Source organism: Chaetodon auriga, chromosome 20 (assembly GCF_051107435.1).
Source record: "Chaetodon auriga isolate fChaAug3 chromosome 20, fChaAug3.hap1, whole genome shotgun sequence".
Classification (NCBI taxonomy): Eukaryota; Metazoa; Chordata; class Actinopteri; order Chaetodontiformes; family Chaetodontidae; genus Chaetodon; species Chaetodon auriga.
In genome coordinates, this window is record NC_135093.1 from 22,425,662 (window position 1) to 22,440,173 (window position 14,512).

Below are 14,512 nucleotides of genomic sequence, written 5' to 3' on the forward strand. Positions count from 1 at the left end.
TTATGTCCTTCTTGTCCAGAGGCAGTCTGCGTCCACGAGGACAGTGAGGAGGTGGACTCAGGCTAATGAGTCACTGCAGGACTGCTTTAACTGGGATGTGTTGTGTGAGCCACATGGGGAGGACATCAAAAGCCTGACAGAATGTATCACAAAGTACATCAAATTCTGTGAACAGGCCATACTGCCAACCCAGACTGTACACTGCTTTCCCAAAAACAAGCCCTGGATCATCAGTCTGCTTAATAAGAAGAAACAAGCCCTCGGGTCAGGGGACAAAAAGAACTGAAGAATGTTCAGTACGAAGCAGAGCAGAGATGCCTACAGGAGGAAGCTGGTGGCCAAACTCCAGCAGAACAGAGTGAAGGATGTGTGGACAGGAATGAAGGCGGACATGGGGCTCAATGCAAGAAACAAACCAGCAGCCAGCAGCCTCAAGAGGGCCAATGAGCTAAACCACGCAGCCAGGAGTGGCCCCTCATTCCTTGCCACTGTCCACGATGCCAGACCAGGTAAGCAGCTGGAGATGCTGCACCTGAGCAAGGCCGCTGGCCCTGATGGCATTAGTTCCAGAGTCCTGAGGACTTGTGCCAGCCAGCTATCCCTGATCCTGGGACACCCCAGCCTGCAGAGAGTCCTGGTGCTGTAAAAGATGTCCTGCGTGGTTCTTGTGCCGAAGAGGAAGTCGCCATCTGGCCTTAACAACTGCCAATCTGTTGCCCTTGCATCACTCATGATGAAGGTGCTGGAAAGGCTGGTTCTGGCCCAACTCCAACCACAGGTGAAATCATCACTGGACCCTCTACAATTCATCTACCATCCTCATCTGGGTGTGGACAACGCCATCATACACATGCTGCAGCATGCTCACCCCCACCTGGATTGTAGCGGCAGCACTGTGAGGATCACTTTTTTGATTTCTCTAGTGCATTCAATACCATCCAGCCGCTGCTCCTGGGTGAGAAGCTGCGAGTGATGGGAGTCAACACGCCCACAATCTCCTGGACTACCTGACAGACAGACCACGGGTTGTTCAACTAGGCAATGTTCTGTCTGAGACCATGGAAAGTAGTACAGGAGTGCCACAGGGGACTGTTTTGTCTCCTTTTCTCTTGACCTTGTACACCTCAGACTTCCAATACGACTCCTCATTGTGCCCCCTACAGAAGTTTTTGGACGACTCCGCAGTGGTGGGGTGTATAAAGGATGGACAAGAGGAGTAAAACAGAGCAGTGGTCGACGAGTTTGTGTAATGGTCTTGTAGAAATCACCTGCTGCTTAACGTGGCCAAGACCTAGGAGATGGTGATTGATTTCAGACAAACAGGATGACCACACACCCACTGTGTATTCTGGGGGAGAATGTCAGAGTGGTGGAGGATTACAAATACCTCAGAGTGCACCTCAACAACAGACTGAACTGGAAGACCAACATCAATGTTCTCTACAAGAAGGGGATGAGCAGATTCTGCTTCGTGAGGACACTTCATACATCATTCAACGTGTGCAGCAAGATGTTGGAGATGTTCTATCAGTCTGTTGTTGCCAGTGCACTCTTCTTTGCTGCGGTGTGCTGGAGGAGCAGCATCGGAGCTGGTGACACCAACAGACTGAACAAACAGATCAGGAAGGCCAGCTCCATTATTGACTGCAAATTAGACAATTTTGAGGTGGTAGTGGGGAGGAGGACACTGGACAGACTGTTATCCATCATGGATAACCCTGAACATCCTCTTCACCACCTCATGGACAAACAGCAGAGCTCCTTCTCCAATAGACTGCTCCAGCTCCGCTGTCACAAGGACCACTTCAGGAAATCATTCCTGTCATGAGCCATTTTTTCTGGAACATAGTTTATAGCTCTGGCTCTCTCTCTCTCTCCTTAAGAACTGCACTTAATCTTTTTTTTTATATTCTTAGTTATATTGTATTTTATTATACACTGTAAAAAATGTCCGTGAGAAATACAGTGAATAAATGTAAAATGGCAACAAGAAAAAACTGTAAAGTAAGAAGCAACCTATTGTTGTAGAATAAACATTGAATTACTATAAATTTAAAAATAGTCAGCTATATTATTTTTAACTGTTTTAACATGTGAAATATATGGTGAGAAACTGAAATGGCAACAGCATTGTACAGTAATATTAAAAATGGCACCTTACTGTATTATTTACAGTGTAACTACCTTAAATAAAAGCCATACTGTCAACATTATTTTTTTTTTTACTATTTTAGGATGTGAAATATAGAGTGAAACTCTTAAATAGCTAGGGTATTAGATTGTAATTAAATGTAGTATGTTTTTTTTAATAATTACTTTAGGCATCAGACATTTGGCAGATCGAAAGCAGCAATGCACTTAATGTTGGCCTTCCAACAAGGTGCAAAGCGTTCTGATAATGTGCCTTGCAGTTGTCTGTGTGGATTTAAGACACCAAAAAATATAATCCAATATCACATTAGGGGCTTAGTGCTAGAAATAAATACCCCACAATTAAGAATACTCTAATGGTCCAGTATAGAGAAAAAGGTGTCAGGGTCACTTTCTTGTCGGGGCAAAATTTCTTGTTAGATCTGTTCCTGCAGTTTGTGTCACTCGTTAAGAGTCCTATCCAGAAAAAGCAGAGACCTAGCCCATTGGTATGACTAGGTGCACTAGTGCAGCCTAGGTCAATTGACCTTAGCTTTAGCTTTGTTTTAAATTTCTAAGAAATAGTAGCCCATTTCATAGAATTTGTTTTCATTCTTTGTTTTATTTTATCCCTTATTCTTTTGTTTGTTTTCTGCATTGCCAAAGACAGGCCTAACTTTCCCTACAGTTGACGAGGGCCTATTTAATACCCCTGATCCACACCCCAAGCCAGTAGATGGCGCCCAACCCATCGACATCATTGGCCCAACCCCTATTGCTCCAATAACAAGAAGAAGACGTCGACGAACGAACGAAGGAGAGCACAGTCGAGTGATAGTTGGCCAAGCGTGTGTAGTCCGTGTTTCAGAAAAAAACAAAGTATTAATGCAGTTATTTTTTTTTTGTTTTCGAGGGAGAGGAATTTACAAACCCTCGGCACGTCCGTATACCATCCTTTGTCCCTATATTGCCTTTGTTTTGTTCAAGTTTCAAGTTCAAGTCGTTTTGTTCATTTGGATGTTGGTGAGGAAAGGCAACCCTGTGAACTAAGGTGAGAAGTTCGTTTTTTTCCTCAAACTGTATGTTTGACAGAATTTCTCTGCGCTATCCTTTCTGTCGATGTGGCATTATCATTTGGTTAATAACTTTCTGCTTATGTATTGATGTCATTCTCAAACTATCGCCATATTGCTTACATGTGTGAATATTGTTTGAATGAGCTCGTTTTCACCAAGTTCCCCATGGCTAACATTTCAAAGTAAGGTTAGGCGTTAGCCCGGGCATGCCCATGCAAAGCCGCGGCAAAAAGTTGAAGCTCCAGTTTCTCACAGAGCGGGTAAAATTCATCTGCACCGTCCTTTCTGTTGATGTTGTCTTGTCATTTGTATATGCATAGTCGCGAAGGAGCCTCTTTGAAAATGTTTAAAACTTGCGTCGTGGTAGTGTAAGTTTTAACAAGCTTTTCCAAGTTTTGCATGCATGCATGCACACTTGCATGCAAGCACGCACACATGCATGCATGTCACCTGGAAAGCAAGCATGCACGCATGTCGCCAGTAAATATTTGAATATTGTCGAAGATGCACAAAGGCCAGGCATTTACTTTACATACTTGTATCTTGATTAAGAATTATTTTATACTAGTATGTATAAAATGCATCCCATTGTTTTGCAAGGCCATGTCAATGCAGAAACGCGGCAAAGGTTTACCACAAGTTTTTCGCTGATTTTCCTCGCTTCATTTTTTATTACAATCGGTAGCAAATGAAATTCCTCTGCACCTTTCTTTCTGTTGTAGTCGTTTTCGTAATTTGGTTTATGTTTGTTGCTTGCCGTGTGAAACGGGTTGCAAAGCAGTCCAACCCCAAAGCGTCGTAGTGTTCGGTTTTAAGGCACTCTTGCCAAGTCCATATGCAGCCATGTGGATAGTGAATTGGAACGGCTGAGTAAGGCTGGGGATATACTTAATAAATACTATGTTCATGATTAAAAATCCTTTCTACTGGAGTTCTCAACGTTTTGCATTATGAATGTTGGAGCCCTGTGGGTACTATAGAAAAATCTTTACAGTTTTATGCTTGCTACTTTGATTAGCTAGAAATGTGGCAGTGCAATTTCTGTGGAAAGTCATTAAAAACACTGAGGGGTTATGTTCTTCATTGCAAACTTCATAGAAATGAACCACATTGTTTGTTTAAGTGTTATGGCTCTGGTTGCAGCAAGACATTTTTCAGGTATGGTGCATTTAAAGCACACTTTTACCGAAAACACAATGTGCCTGAGGTTGGTGTTAATGTTGCCGCTGTCTTTGGTGCTTACAGGCGCCCAGTCGCCTTGTGCAGCAACCACAGCCAAACCATCAAAGAGCTTTTGGCTCATCTCAAGAAACACACAGAGGAAGGACATGAGATATGCTGTCCGGTGAGTAAATGTTCAAGTGTTTTCAAGATAAAGTCTTCATTTACATCTCACATTTCCCGGAAACACGGACATATTACAGACAGCAGCATTAATGAAATGTACAGAGACTTGCCCCGACAGTCATCAGTTGTAGCCAGGCTTACTGCTGACTCTGAAGTTGTGGAGAATGATGATGTTACTGAGACTGGAAGAGAGGATGAGGATGAGGATATGGATACATCGGGGGATTTTAGTGATCAGTATTTGAGAAACGTGAGTTTGTTTTATTTGAAATTGCAAGGAAAGTTTCTGCTTCCTGCTTCAACCATTCAAAGTATTGTTGAGGAGATGGTTAACATTCACGAGTTAGGGCAGGCATATACTTTGAGCAGACTTCGTTCGTTATTGCAAAATGACACATCACTCTCATCTGATGACATAGCTAAAGTTTGTGATTCTGTCAAAGAGTCCGATCTCTTTACTAAATGCCACACAGGGCCAATGAGGACTGTATACTCAAGGACTGAGACTTTCAAAAAAATGTTCCATTATGTGGAACCAAAGAAATTGCTCTTAGGAAGAGATGAAAATGCAAAAGACCAATTTGCTTACTACGTCCCCATCAAATGCAAATCAAATCAAATCAAATCAAATGCAAGGAATCTGAAGAATTTTAAAAACCTCTGCTTGACTCTCTCTCAAAGACATCAAATGCTGCGGACTCCCTCGGCCAGGTTGTTCTGCAGGTTAAAGACAGTTCTCCATTCTATGTAGCACTTTACAGTGGAGTAATCCAGGATGCTGTCAGGGAGTTTGGCTTTACTGAGACAGACACAAAGGTTGCACTTGAGCTGTCCTACAAGGGTACATTATACAAAAAAGGACAGTTCCTTGTGACCGGAAAAAATTCTGTGAACTTTGCTGAACTTGGTCTTATTTTGTTGAAAAATGACACAGTCCATTTTGTAGTGTCAAAATACAAGACTGTGTTCCTACCTCATTTCCACATGTACTCGGTAAAGAAGGAAACTGAAGAGATGTGCTGTCTTCAAATTTACGAGTTAGCTGATTTCTATCCATTACCTTCTTACTGGAAAGATGGATACCAATTGGTTCCATTAAAACATGGTGTGTTGGTACAATAGGCTTAATTTATGAGGGGAGACAGACTTCACTACGTCGTAGTTCAATGCATCCCGTGTGCATCCACCCTTTTTTGATTTTCACATATTAACAGTATTTCCAAGTGTTGCACATGAATGTTCATACCATTTTCTTCTTAGTGTGTTCAGTACTTAGATTCAGTACTCAGAAATTATAAGCATAGCTTAGCATAATTACTGGAAGTGAATGGGTTCAATAGCATCAAACCACAAAATATAACTGGACGGAATTAAATAGCCGTTTTGCACTCTGGGGAATTTTTACATTCATTTTAAAGTGGTTTATAAGTACATTTGATGATGTTCATTTTGAACCCATAGACTTCCATTGTTATGTTACAAAATAGTTATACTGTCAAACTAGGCATTGCATACACATAGAGAAAAAAATCTATGTATTCCCATATTTTAACAGGGCTTAAAAACAGATTAGCAAATTCTTGAAATAGGGTGGACTGTTCTTTTAAGCTTGAACTAAAACCGAATACTTCTTGCTCCCATTAGAAATGGAAGACATCAGAAATTTCGTAGCAAGGGTTCTACCAGACCTCCCTGGATCCATCCTGAACATTGTGGAGGAGACGATGCAGTCCCTCGGAGTAGAGACAACTGATGATTTTCAATTCATCCAGGAGGCTGATCTCCTCTGTGTTTTGAGGCCAATACAAGCAAGAAAACTTATTGCCTCTTGGAAACAAACCTGTAAGTCCAACCCGTATTTTACTTGGTCGTGTCATAGCATCTCAAGCTTAATGTTTAATTAAATGGAAAACTGAAAAATCTATGCAGATTATATTTTCATATGATGATATAAATCCTTTGCATACAATTGCTGTTGAATACCAAATGATAATGAGGCAATCCATCGTTTTTGTTTTTCAGCCCAGGGCCCTGGAGCCCACAGCCAGGCAGATGTTACCCCTTCAACTTCTTCATCCCTTCTCACCTCTCCTACCTCCACTCGCTCCTCTCTGTCACCTTGTCAGTCACCCAGCCACCTGCTTAATGCTGATTGGATTGACCGCTTTGAAATTCCTACTGAAAGATTTCCTGAAGCTCTGATGCAATGTCTGGAGAGGGGCAAGAGGCCCGTCCCAAGCTTAAGGCGAGAGATGGTCAGAATTGTTGCAGCAGAGATGATGAAGGCGTGTCCGTCTCCTACGAAGCATGCTTCAACAGAGATAGCCAAGAAGTTAGTTGGCAGGTATCCCCTGTCACTGAAAGATGTAATTGAAGGGGAAGTAGTGGGCACTGGCTATCACAGCCTCTTGAAACAGCTTCAAGCCCGTATAGATAATAAGAAAAGAATTGCAACCCCAAGAATTCAAAAACGAAAACCGGTGTCGGACACCTCTGACACGGACGAGGTCCCAGCAGTGGTGAAGGCATCCGTTCAGGACACGTATGGCTGTGTAAAGTGGGCCGTTAGGTTCATGCCTGTCACCGAAACCCTTGAAACCCAGGAAGAAAAGAAGGAAAAACTGAAGATTTTGTGGGAACAAGGTGCTTTTAGTCCAGAGGAGGTGAAGCAATTGATGCAATGCACATACTACTCGCAGCGTAAAGCCATAAACAGTGGAACGGCTCTTCAGACCCTGAGACTGGAATGGCCCTTTTTATTCCATGAAATTGGAATTTCTGCCCATTACCAAGAGCTGACCGGACTGCCACTGACTGAGACGTTCCTGAGAAGTGTGGAAAAAAAGGGAAAGCAGCTTTTGGATTTCATGGCAACCATTTGTGCAAAGAAGACAAGGCGTGTCTTTGAGACATTAACAAAGCTGAAATTCCAGAGAGGACAGCTGGAAGGGTCCTCAGATGAGGTCAAGGATATGGTCCACCTGCTTCTTTCCTACTTCAATGAAGACGAGAAGGCCATGTTCCACTACACCGAAGAGACGACCCTGGCAGATGAGATTCAGATGGACGGCTTGCCTGCGAGTCCATGCGTCATTGTATGTGGTAAGTGTTTTTTTGTTTTGTTTTTTGTTGTTGTTGCAATTATTGTTATTTTTCTGTTTGTTTTCCATGTTTGCAGGACAAGAGCTGCAGCTTTTAACAGATTCTTAACAATTCTTTATATTTAAATCTTTACAGGAACATCCTGCTACACAGCAAAGCGATGTATGCTCAGCATAGATGGCAAAATTGTCAACGATGACATCCCAAACTTCATCGCCGCCATCAACATGATGTTCGGAAGCTACTACTGCCTGAACATCCACTACCCGGTACAGTTAAGATCATCGCTGGAGTTCCTTCAGAGGTGTGTGTGTGTGTGGGGGGGGTATTTTCAGTGTAGCCTCTTTTGGCCTTGGTAGCCTTGGTGATCAGACCCATTAGAGTTGCCATCTGCAAACTTCAAAGAAGGTAGAGAATGCGTACACATCAGTAATTCAGGTACTGGACCAGGTAATTCAGGTACTGGACAAAACAAGATTTGTAAGTATATGGGACAACATAAAAGAAGTTCACTTTGACAAAATGAAATGTAACCTGTGTATAACTTGTATAACTGCTTAAATTTGTTCACTAAAAATACATTGAAAATATAGCCATTAATGTCTGAACTTGTACCCACAAACACAAGTACAGCCCTTAGAAAGTGACTGAGGAGGGGCCAAAAATGTCACAATATTAAAAGGGAGTTATGGTTGTGGTTGTATAAGTTTTACACAGGTTACTTTTCATTGTGTGATCAGTGAAATTTCCTTAATATTGTCCTATGAAAAGATGTACTTGGAAATCTGCGGAAATGTGAGTCATGTACTCCTGTGCCACCCTGTATATTATCACAAGTGTATTGAAAGTGTAAAAACCTGACCTTTTTTCTTTTTTTTGCCCAAGGTTTCAGAACCCTGAACAATGTGTGTATTTGGGTGCTTTAAACACAACTAAGATCTCTTTTTTGTGTTTACATAGGTGCTTCTACAACATAAATCCAGAGAGGGGCACAAAGGTCGAGACGAAGAAGGACAAGAAGCAACTGGCGGTTAACCCTAGGGTCCTTACCCTCATCGCAGACCTTGCAGATTATGAGTGGAGAGACTGATTGACACTCTGGATACCCACTCCAGCAATGGTATGCATTTATAAGTGGGCACACACACAGACACACAGGGGAGGCATTGAACTACGACGCAGTGAAGTCTGTCTCCACGCAGACACACACACACACACACACACACACACACACACACGCACACACACGGGATGCAGTGAAGTCTGTCTGCCCTCATATACACACACACACACACACACACACACACACACACACACACGGGAGGCATTGAACTACGACACAGTGAAGTCTGTCTCCTCACACACACACACACACACACACACCCACAAAACACACAGGAGAGTCATTGGACACCCCACCCCCCTCTTTTTTGTTTTTGTTTTGTTTTTTGTTTGTGTTTTCGCCAGATGTACAGATTTCTGCTCAGCTTTGTAAGCTACATGTGTGTGAGCTACCCCTTTCGATTAGCTCTCTGGAGGCTTATTAACACTCTGGATATGCAATCCAGCAATGACGTGACTTCATAGGTGAGCACACACACGGGAGGCATTGGACTACGACACAGTGAAGCCTTTGGCGATGAAGAAAATTCATCCAGACATATGTGTAGCTCACAAATCTGAGTGGAAACATGTACATCTGTCAATACACAGGTAAGCGTTTTTGTTGCGGTATTTAACATCTGCGGATATGCAGCATTCCTTTTTTTTCCCTGGCAGTTTGACAGCATTTTTCCCCCGGTTGTTTGGCATACTGTTTGTGAATTGGGACATGGTGGACTGTTATGTGCCATCATTGCTGTTGGTTTGCAACTTGTTTGAATTTTGAGCTTGACTTAAAATTCATTTTTATTTATTTTTTCTTTAATGGCTGCTAATTGTGTTTGTATATACTTGTACAGTCTTTGTTTGATCCTGGGTAATAGTAATATTTTGACACCCACAGTAACAGGGGTTTTATGTTTTATGTTTAATTATTATGTTGCACTTAAAAGGGAACTGTCTTTTTTATTTTTCACACGTAACTACTCAGATATTACTGAATGTTTGGAGACATTAAAAAGACTGCTTGAATATCTGGCTACTGTGTTCATTATTGGTAATGGTGTTCTGGCATCCTCAGGTGATGGTAATTCATTGTAAATCTTATAAATTTTAATGGACTTCACCCTATAATGAGGTAATATATTATGTGAAAAAGATGGGAATTCCCCTTAAAAGCAACAATTGCAAACTGTAAATTCAACAGTCTTACTGACAAGCTACAACTGAACTGTTGTTTTAACAGCGATAAACCATAAAATAGGGTAATAAATTATGTGGAAATGAAAAATTCATCTTAAAAGCAACGGTCATGAACTGTGAATTGAACAGTTATAACACCAAAACATAAATTATTGTGCTGTTACTTTTACAGAAATTGACCATAAAATCAGACAATAAATACTGTGGAATGGATATTATTTAACTTTAAAAGCAACATGTTTCCATTGTGAATTATACAGCTATACTGTGAACCCATATACAGTTTCACCATTATTTTAACAGTAATTCATCTTTATTGGAACATTTTCAAACTGTTGTTTTTACAAGTGTAAATATACCTTGCCGTAAAGCCTTATACAATGTCACTGTATTTTTTACGGTGAAAAAATGGCAACCACAGCTGCCAGTTTTTCACCGTAATTTTGACAAGATTTTTTTTACAGTGTATTATAATAGCTTATATAATTGTATTCTGTATTATAATACATATGTAACTATATACTTAGTTATAATTTTAACAATTGGTATGCATTGTGATAGTTGCATGTATCCAAAACTTTCTGATATCTAAGTCTTTAGGGTGTGTTTTGATTTACAACCTGTAATGTGAACTTTTTTGTGTGCATGCATCTCTACCCCAGCCTTGCAAACAGTTTTTGCAAAGGCAACATACAAAGTTGTAAATGGTATTTCAGTGTGCATTTAAACATAGTCAATGTCAGTAGGATTCTACGGACCATAAATATCTGTGCAATCTTTGATGTCTATCTATTCTATAGCTGTTGAGATATTCATTCTGGACCAAAGTGGTACACTAAGAGTGTATTTACGGTGGCTGTTCTTTTAAAAGACTGTTATGGGCTGTCTTTCCAATCAGTTTAAACACTCCCAAAAACTCCAGGACACAGATGATTAATTTCCATAAACTTTACTTGGAATCTTGTGAAACTGTAATCACAATACAACAAAAAATATGTGCATTATTAAGCAGCATTATTAAACAAATAAACATACCACAGCAGCGTCTAGGCAATTAGCAGGGCCTAGCTAGCCTAACCACATAGCTAATATGAAGAAAACAGCTAACCTATAGTCAAACGATAAGCAGCAATGAATTATTGAGCTAGCTTGGCTTAGCAACACATTTAGCATCCAACTGTGTTTATATTCACAGAAACACAAAATAACTTGACAGCCTCATGTTATTGGATGAATAATACTCACAGACGTTGCCTTAGCAAAGAGGGAAAATGAAGAATAACATCTTAACGGAGGAGCTGACAACTGCTAATGATGAATGTCTCGAGACAACGACAACTGATCACCACAAAGAATTTTCTTCCTGCTTCCCAGGATGCACTGCTTCTATGTTGCTATGGTTACAATAATAAACAAATCACACTGAATTATGTTTCTAGTGAAAAACTTATTTCGAGAGACATAACAAACACAATTTACAAAAATGTCATTTTTGCTATGAAGAAGGGGAATACTTTGAAATCTGAGTGATTTAGAGTTAAGATACAACCTTATGATTTCAAGATTGCAAGCTGCCCTGTGTGCTATTTGAAAATACATAGCCAGACAGCCTAGTATCATCATGACTGCTATTACTGCTACTATTACTACTACTACACATACGCACGCACACACACATGCACTCTTGGGCATTTTGCAGATAGTGTAGTGAATCAGTTGATAATCATAATTTTATAATAATTGCTAATCATAATTTTGCCCTCTATTTTTTGCTATGCACTTTGCTGCCATAAGACTGGAAATTTCCCCACTGTGGGACAAATAAAGGAATATCTTATCTTATCAGCAGCCCTAGGGATTTCTTGTTAAAACCAGCCTCTGATTATACATCAGCTTGTCCATGAAAAACATACCCATTAATCGACTTATCAGTTAATGAATGTTGCAATTAAATGATCTGCCATAATGCAGATTTGGCTGCTGTGGTTTAAGATTAGAGTCAGAGATGACACCCCTTTTATTTAACCCTTCTTTTTAATGTATCAGCCAACAAAGGGATAGAAAGGAAATAGAGGAAAGAATAAAAGGAAAAGACAGAAGTTGAGATGTAGCAGAAAAGATGTCAGCACTAGATTAGGTGTGTGTGAAGAGCCAAAGCGTTGACTCTGTATACACCATGTGTGCTTACCCCACAAACACAGCCTCCGAACTTACACACACACACACACACACACACACACACACACACACACACACACACACACACACACACACACACACACACACAAGTTGCTTCTCTGCTCCCTTATTGGATGTTTCTTTAGCTTCTTAAATGGCTTTCCATAGCAAACCAATATCTGTTAATGGCCTCTGTTGTCTAATCATATTTCTACAGTAAATGGCCTTGAATTTCTCAGAGGGGAAAGGTCATGGGGCTGCTCGACATACAAAAGAGAAAAGAGTATGTTTGTTTGGTTTCTCTTATGACAAGTTGGAGCTTGGTTTAAGACAGTGATTCTCAACATTTTTTGGGCCAGTGACACCTTATCCGTTATCCGGATCCCTAAAATGTAGGCTAACTGTCTTCCTGATGATGATCATTGTTATTATTATCATTACCATGTGTTAAATACTGAAAAAGCATGCAAATGAATGCCAAATAACAGCTTTGAACGAGACAGTTGGAATATTATGATTCCCATGGCACAAAAAGGCCTTGTGAATAGAAATGAATGAAATGTTCTAAAGTTGAACTAGGTATCACAAATAGCAGACAATCAGCATGTTGTGTATCAATGATGCAGCAATGAAGTGAAGATGATGAAGAAGTTCTCCGCCGATATTGTCTTGTTTATATATAAAAAAGGTTTATTAAAGCAAGCACAGCATCTCAGACAGCATGCCATGTCTGGGTGGTTTCAGCCAATAGAATCAACACACACATACAGCATCTCAGACATGCATTATATAGGGGAGTTGTGTTGACACAACTAACACAGAAGGGTTAAAAAAGACCTAATATGGTCATGGCAGAGCATATACTGCAAACAAGAGAGGGCCTAATATGGTCATGGCCTCTCAACCTTTAGGTTAAAGGTATTTACGAGCGACAAGAATCCTCAAAGCCCTGTGGGAAGAGTGTCCAGCAGAAGAGCATATGCTACATATTTCCCCCCTTCGAGACTTGACAAGTCTCGAAAACAGATAATTCAGGCATGTCTACAATCGTGTCAAAAGAACAGTTCCTCCGTTGTGCACTTACTATAGCTTAACCTTAGCAACACAACAAATTTATGGAGTGTGAGAGCAAAAAAACCTGTCAGGCAGCCATCTATCTTGAAATATCCATCACACAATTTAGACAGGAAAAATTCTCTCACGGCCCCTCTGCCCCAGGTGACCACATATAGTACTCCAAGCCAATTAGAAAGAAAGAGGAACTAAAACATGTGTTTAAAACATACATTAAGCAAACACATATAGAAACCTCAGAAAAATAAAATCAAACAATGTCCAAATTCAGGCTAGTCGACCCATCGGACCTTCCAATGGACCTGTCCCTGCCTAGCCCCACTATCCCTAGGCATCGAAAAAGACAAAAACATCTGAGATCCCTATGTATTTGCTCACTAACAACATCATTCTCCAAAGAAAATCATCCATCACTATTACAGTTTACAATAAGAGGAAACAAACAAACTTCAATATTATAACAATGTAGACAAAAAACATAGATATGGATCACACTGAAGCTCCTCCATGACATCAACTCCCCGTGTAGTTTCAATTGTACTTTGGGCCCACACATGGTTCCACAGTATCCTTGTTCAGCCGTCAGTTGATTATTTAGTGTCCTTAGGGTCCTTGAATAACCAACCACCCTCACAGTAGTCTTCCCCCAATGTCGTTCTAGGCAGGAAAAAGAAAGAAAACACCAAACAGTATCTTTGCAAAAACAACAAATGCAAATTAAACATGTAATGTAAATTATTCCCAATGTCATATTTCCCAGTTAAATTCAAGGCCACACATAGGCCTCTTTGTTTAGCCAAAATATAATCAAGAGCCATATCATGTTTCAGCAATGTCAGTCTATGACTCTTCTGAGTATTTGACAAATATTCAAACCCTCTAATCGTTTCATTTGCAAAACCCTGTAGGGTATAAGTAATATTATCAATATGATCTGCCAAAAATGTCACACCATACCATGGAAATAATCCAATACCCCACTTCTCTCCTAAACTAATCCTCCAATGATAAGCCTCCAGCTTGTGAAACTGTGCCATATCTCTTTTCTTCCTACTTCTAGAAATGGCATTAGATTTGACCTCAACAGGTGTTTTTCCTCTCTGAACAGCAAGGACCTCATATGGCAATTTCAGCGTTGCCATATAACAACATCCTATCCATCCATATGGTAAAAATATATATGCCTTGTCGCCACAAACCTCCTAAATATCCTGAAAATTACCTATAGTCACATTTCCAGGCAAAACCTGGTCCTGCACCATCAAAGTCTTACTTTGCTTACGACCTAGTATTTGAAAAGT

General features: G+C 40.4%; 1 protein-coding gene across 1 annotated transcript; it reads left to right on the forward strand.

The window, feature by feature from the left end:
- Positions 1-391: 391 nt before the first annotated feature.
- Positions 392-8,745, forward strand: LOC143339327 (uncharacterized). The gene is made up of 5 exons (XM_076760500.1): positions 392-509; positions 6,198-6,395; positions 6,576-7,655; positions 7,791-7,959; positions 8,616-8,745. The coding sequence occupies exons 1-5, from the start codon at positions 392-394 to the stop codon at positions 8,743-8,745; spliced, it is 1,695 nt and encodes a 564-aa protein (XP_076616615.1).
- The last annotated feature ends 5,767 nt before the right edge of the window (positions 8,746-14,512 follow it).

What these genes read in the sequence shown, in the direction of transcription:
- LOC143339327 (XM_076760500.1), top strand. Translation starts at nt 392, where the DNA reads ATGGGGCTCAATGCAAGAAACAAACCAGCAGCCAGCAGCCTCAAGAGG. An exon ending in TGTCCACGATGCCAGACCAG is followed by an intron (nt 510 to 6,197) that starts GTAAGCAGCTGG and finishes TGCTCCCATTAG; the next exon opens with AAATGGAAGACATCAGAAAT. An exon ending in TGCCTCTTGGAAACAAACCT is followed by an intron (nt 6,396 to 6,575) that starts GTAAGTCCAACC and finishes TTTGTTTTTCAG; the next exon opens with CCCAGGGCCCTGGAGCCCAC.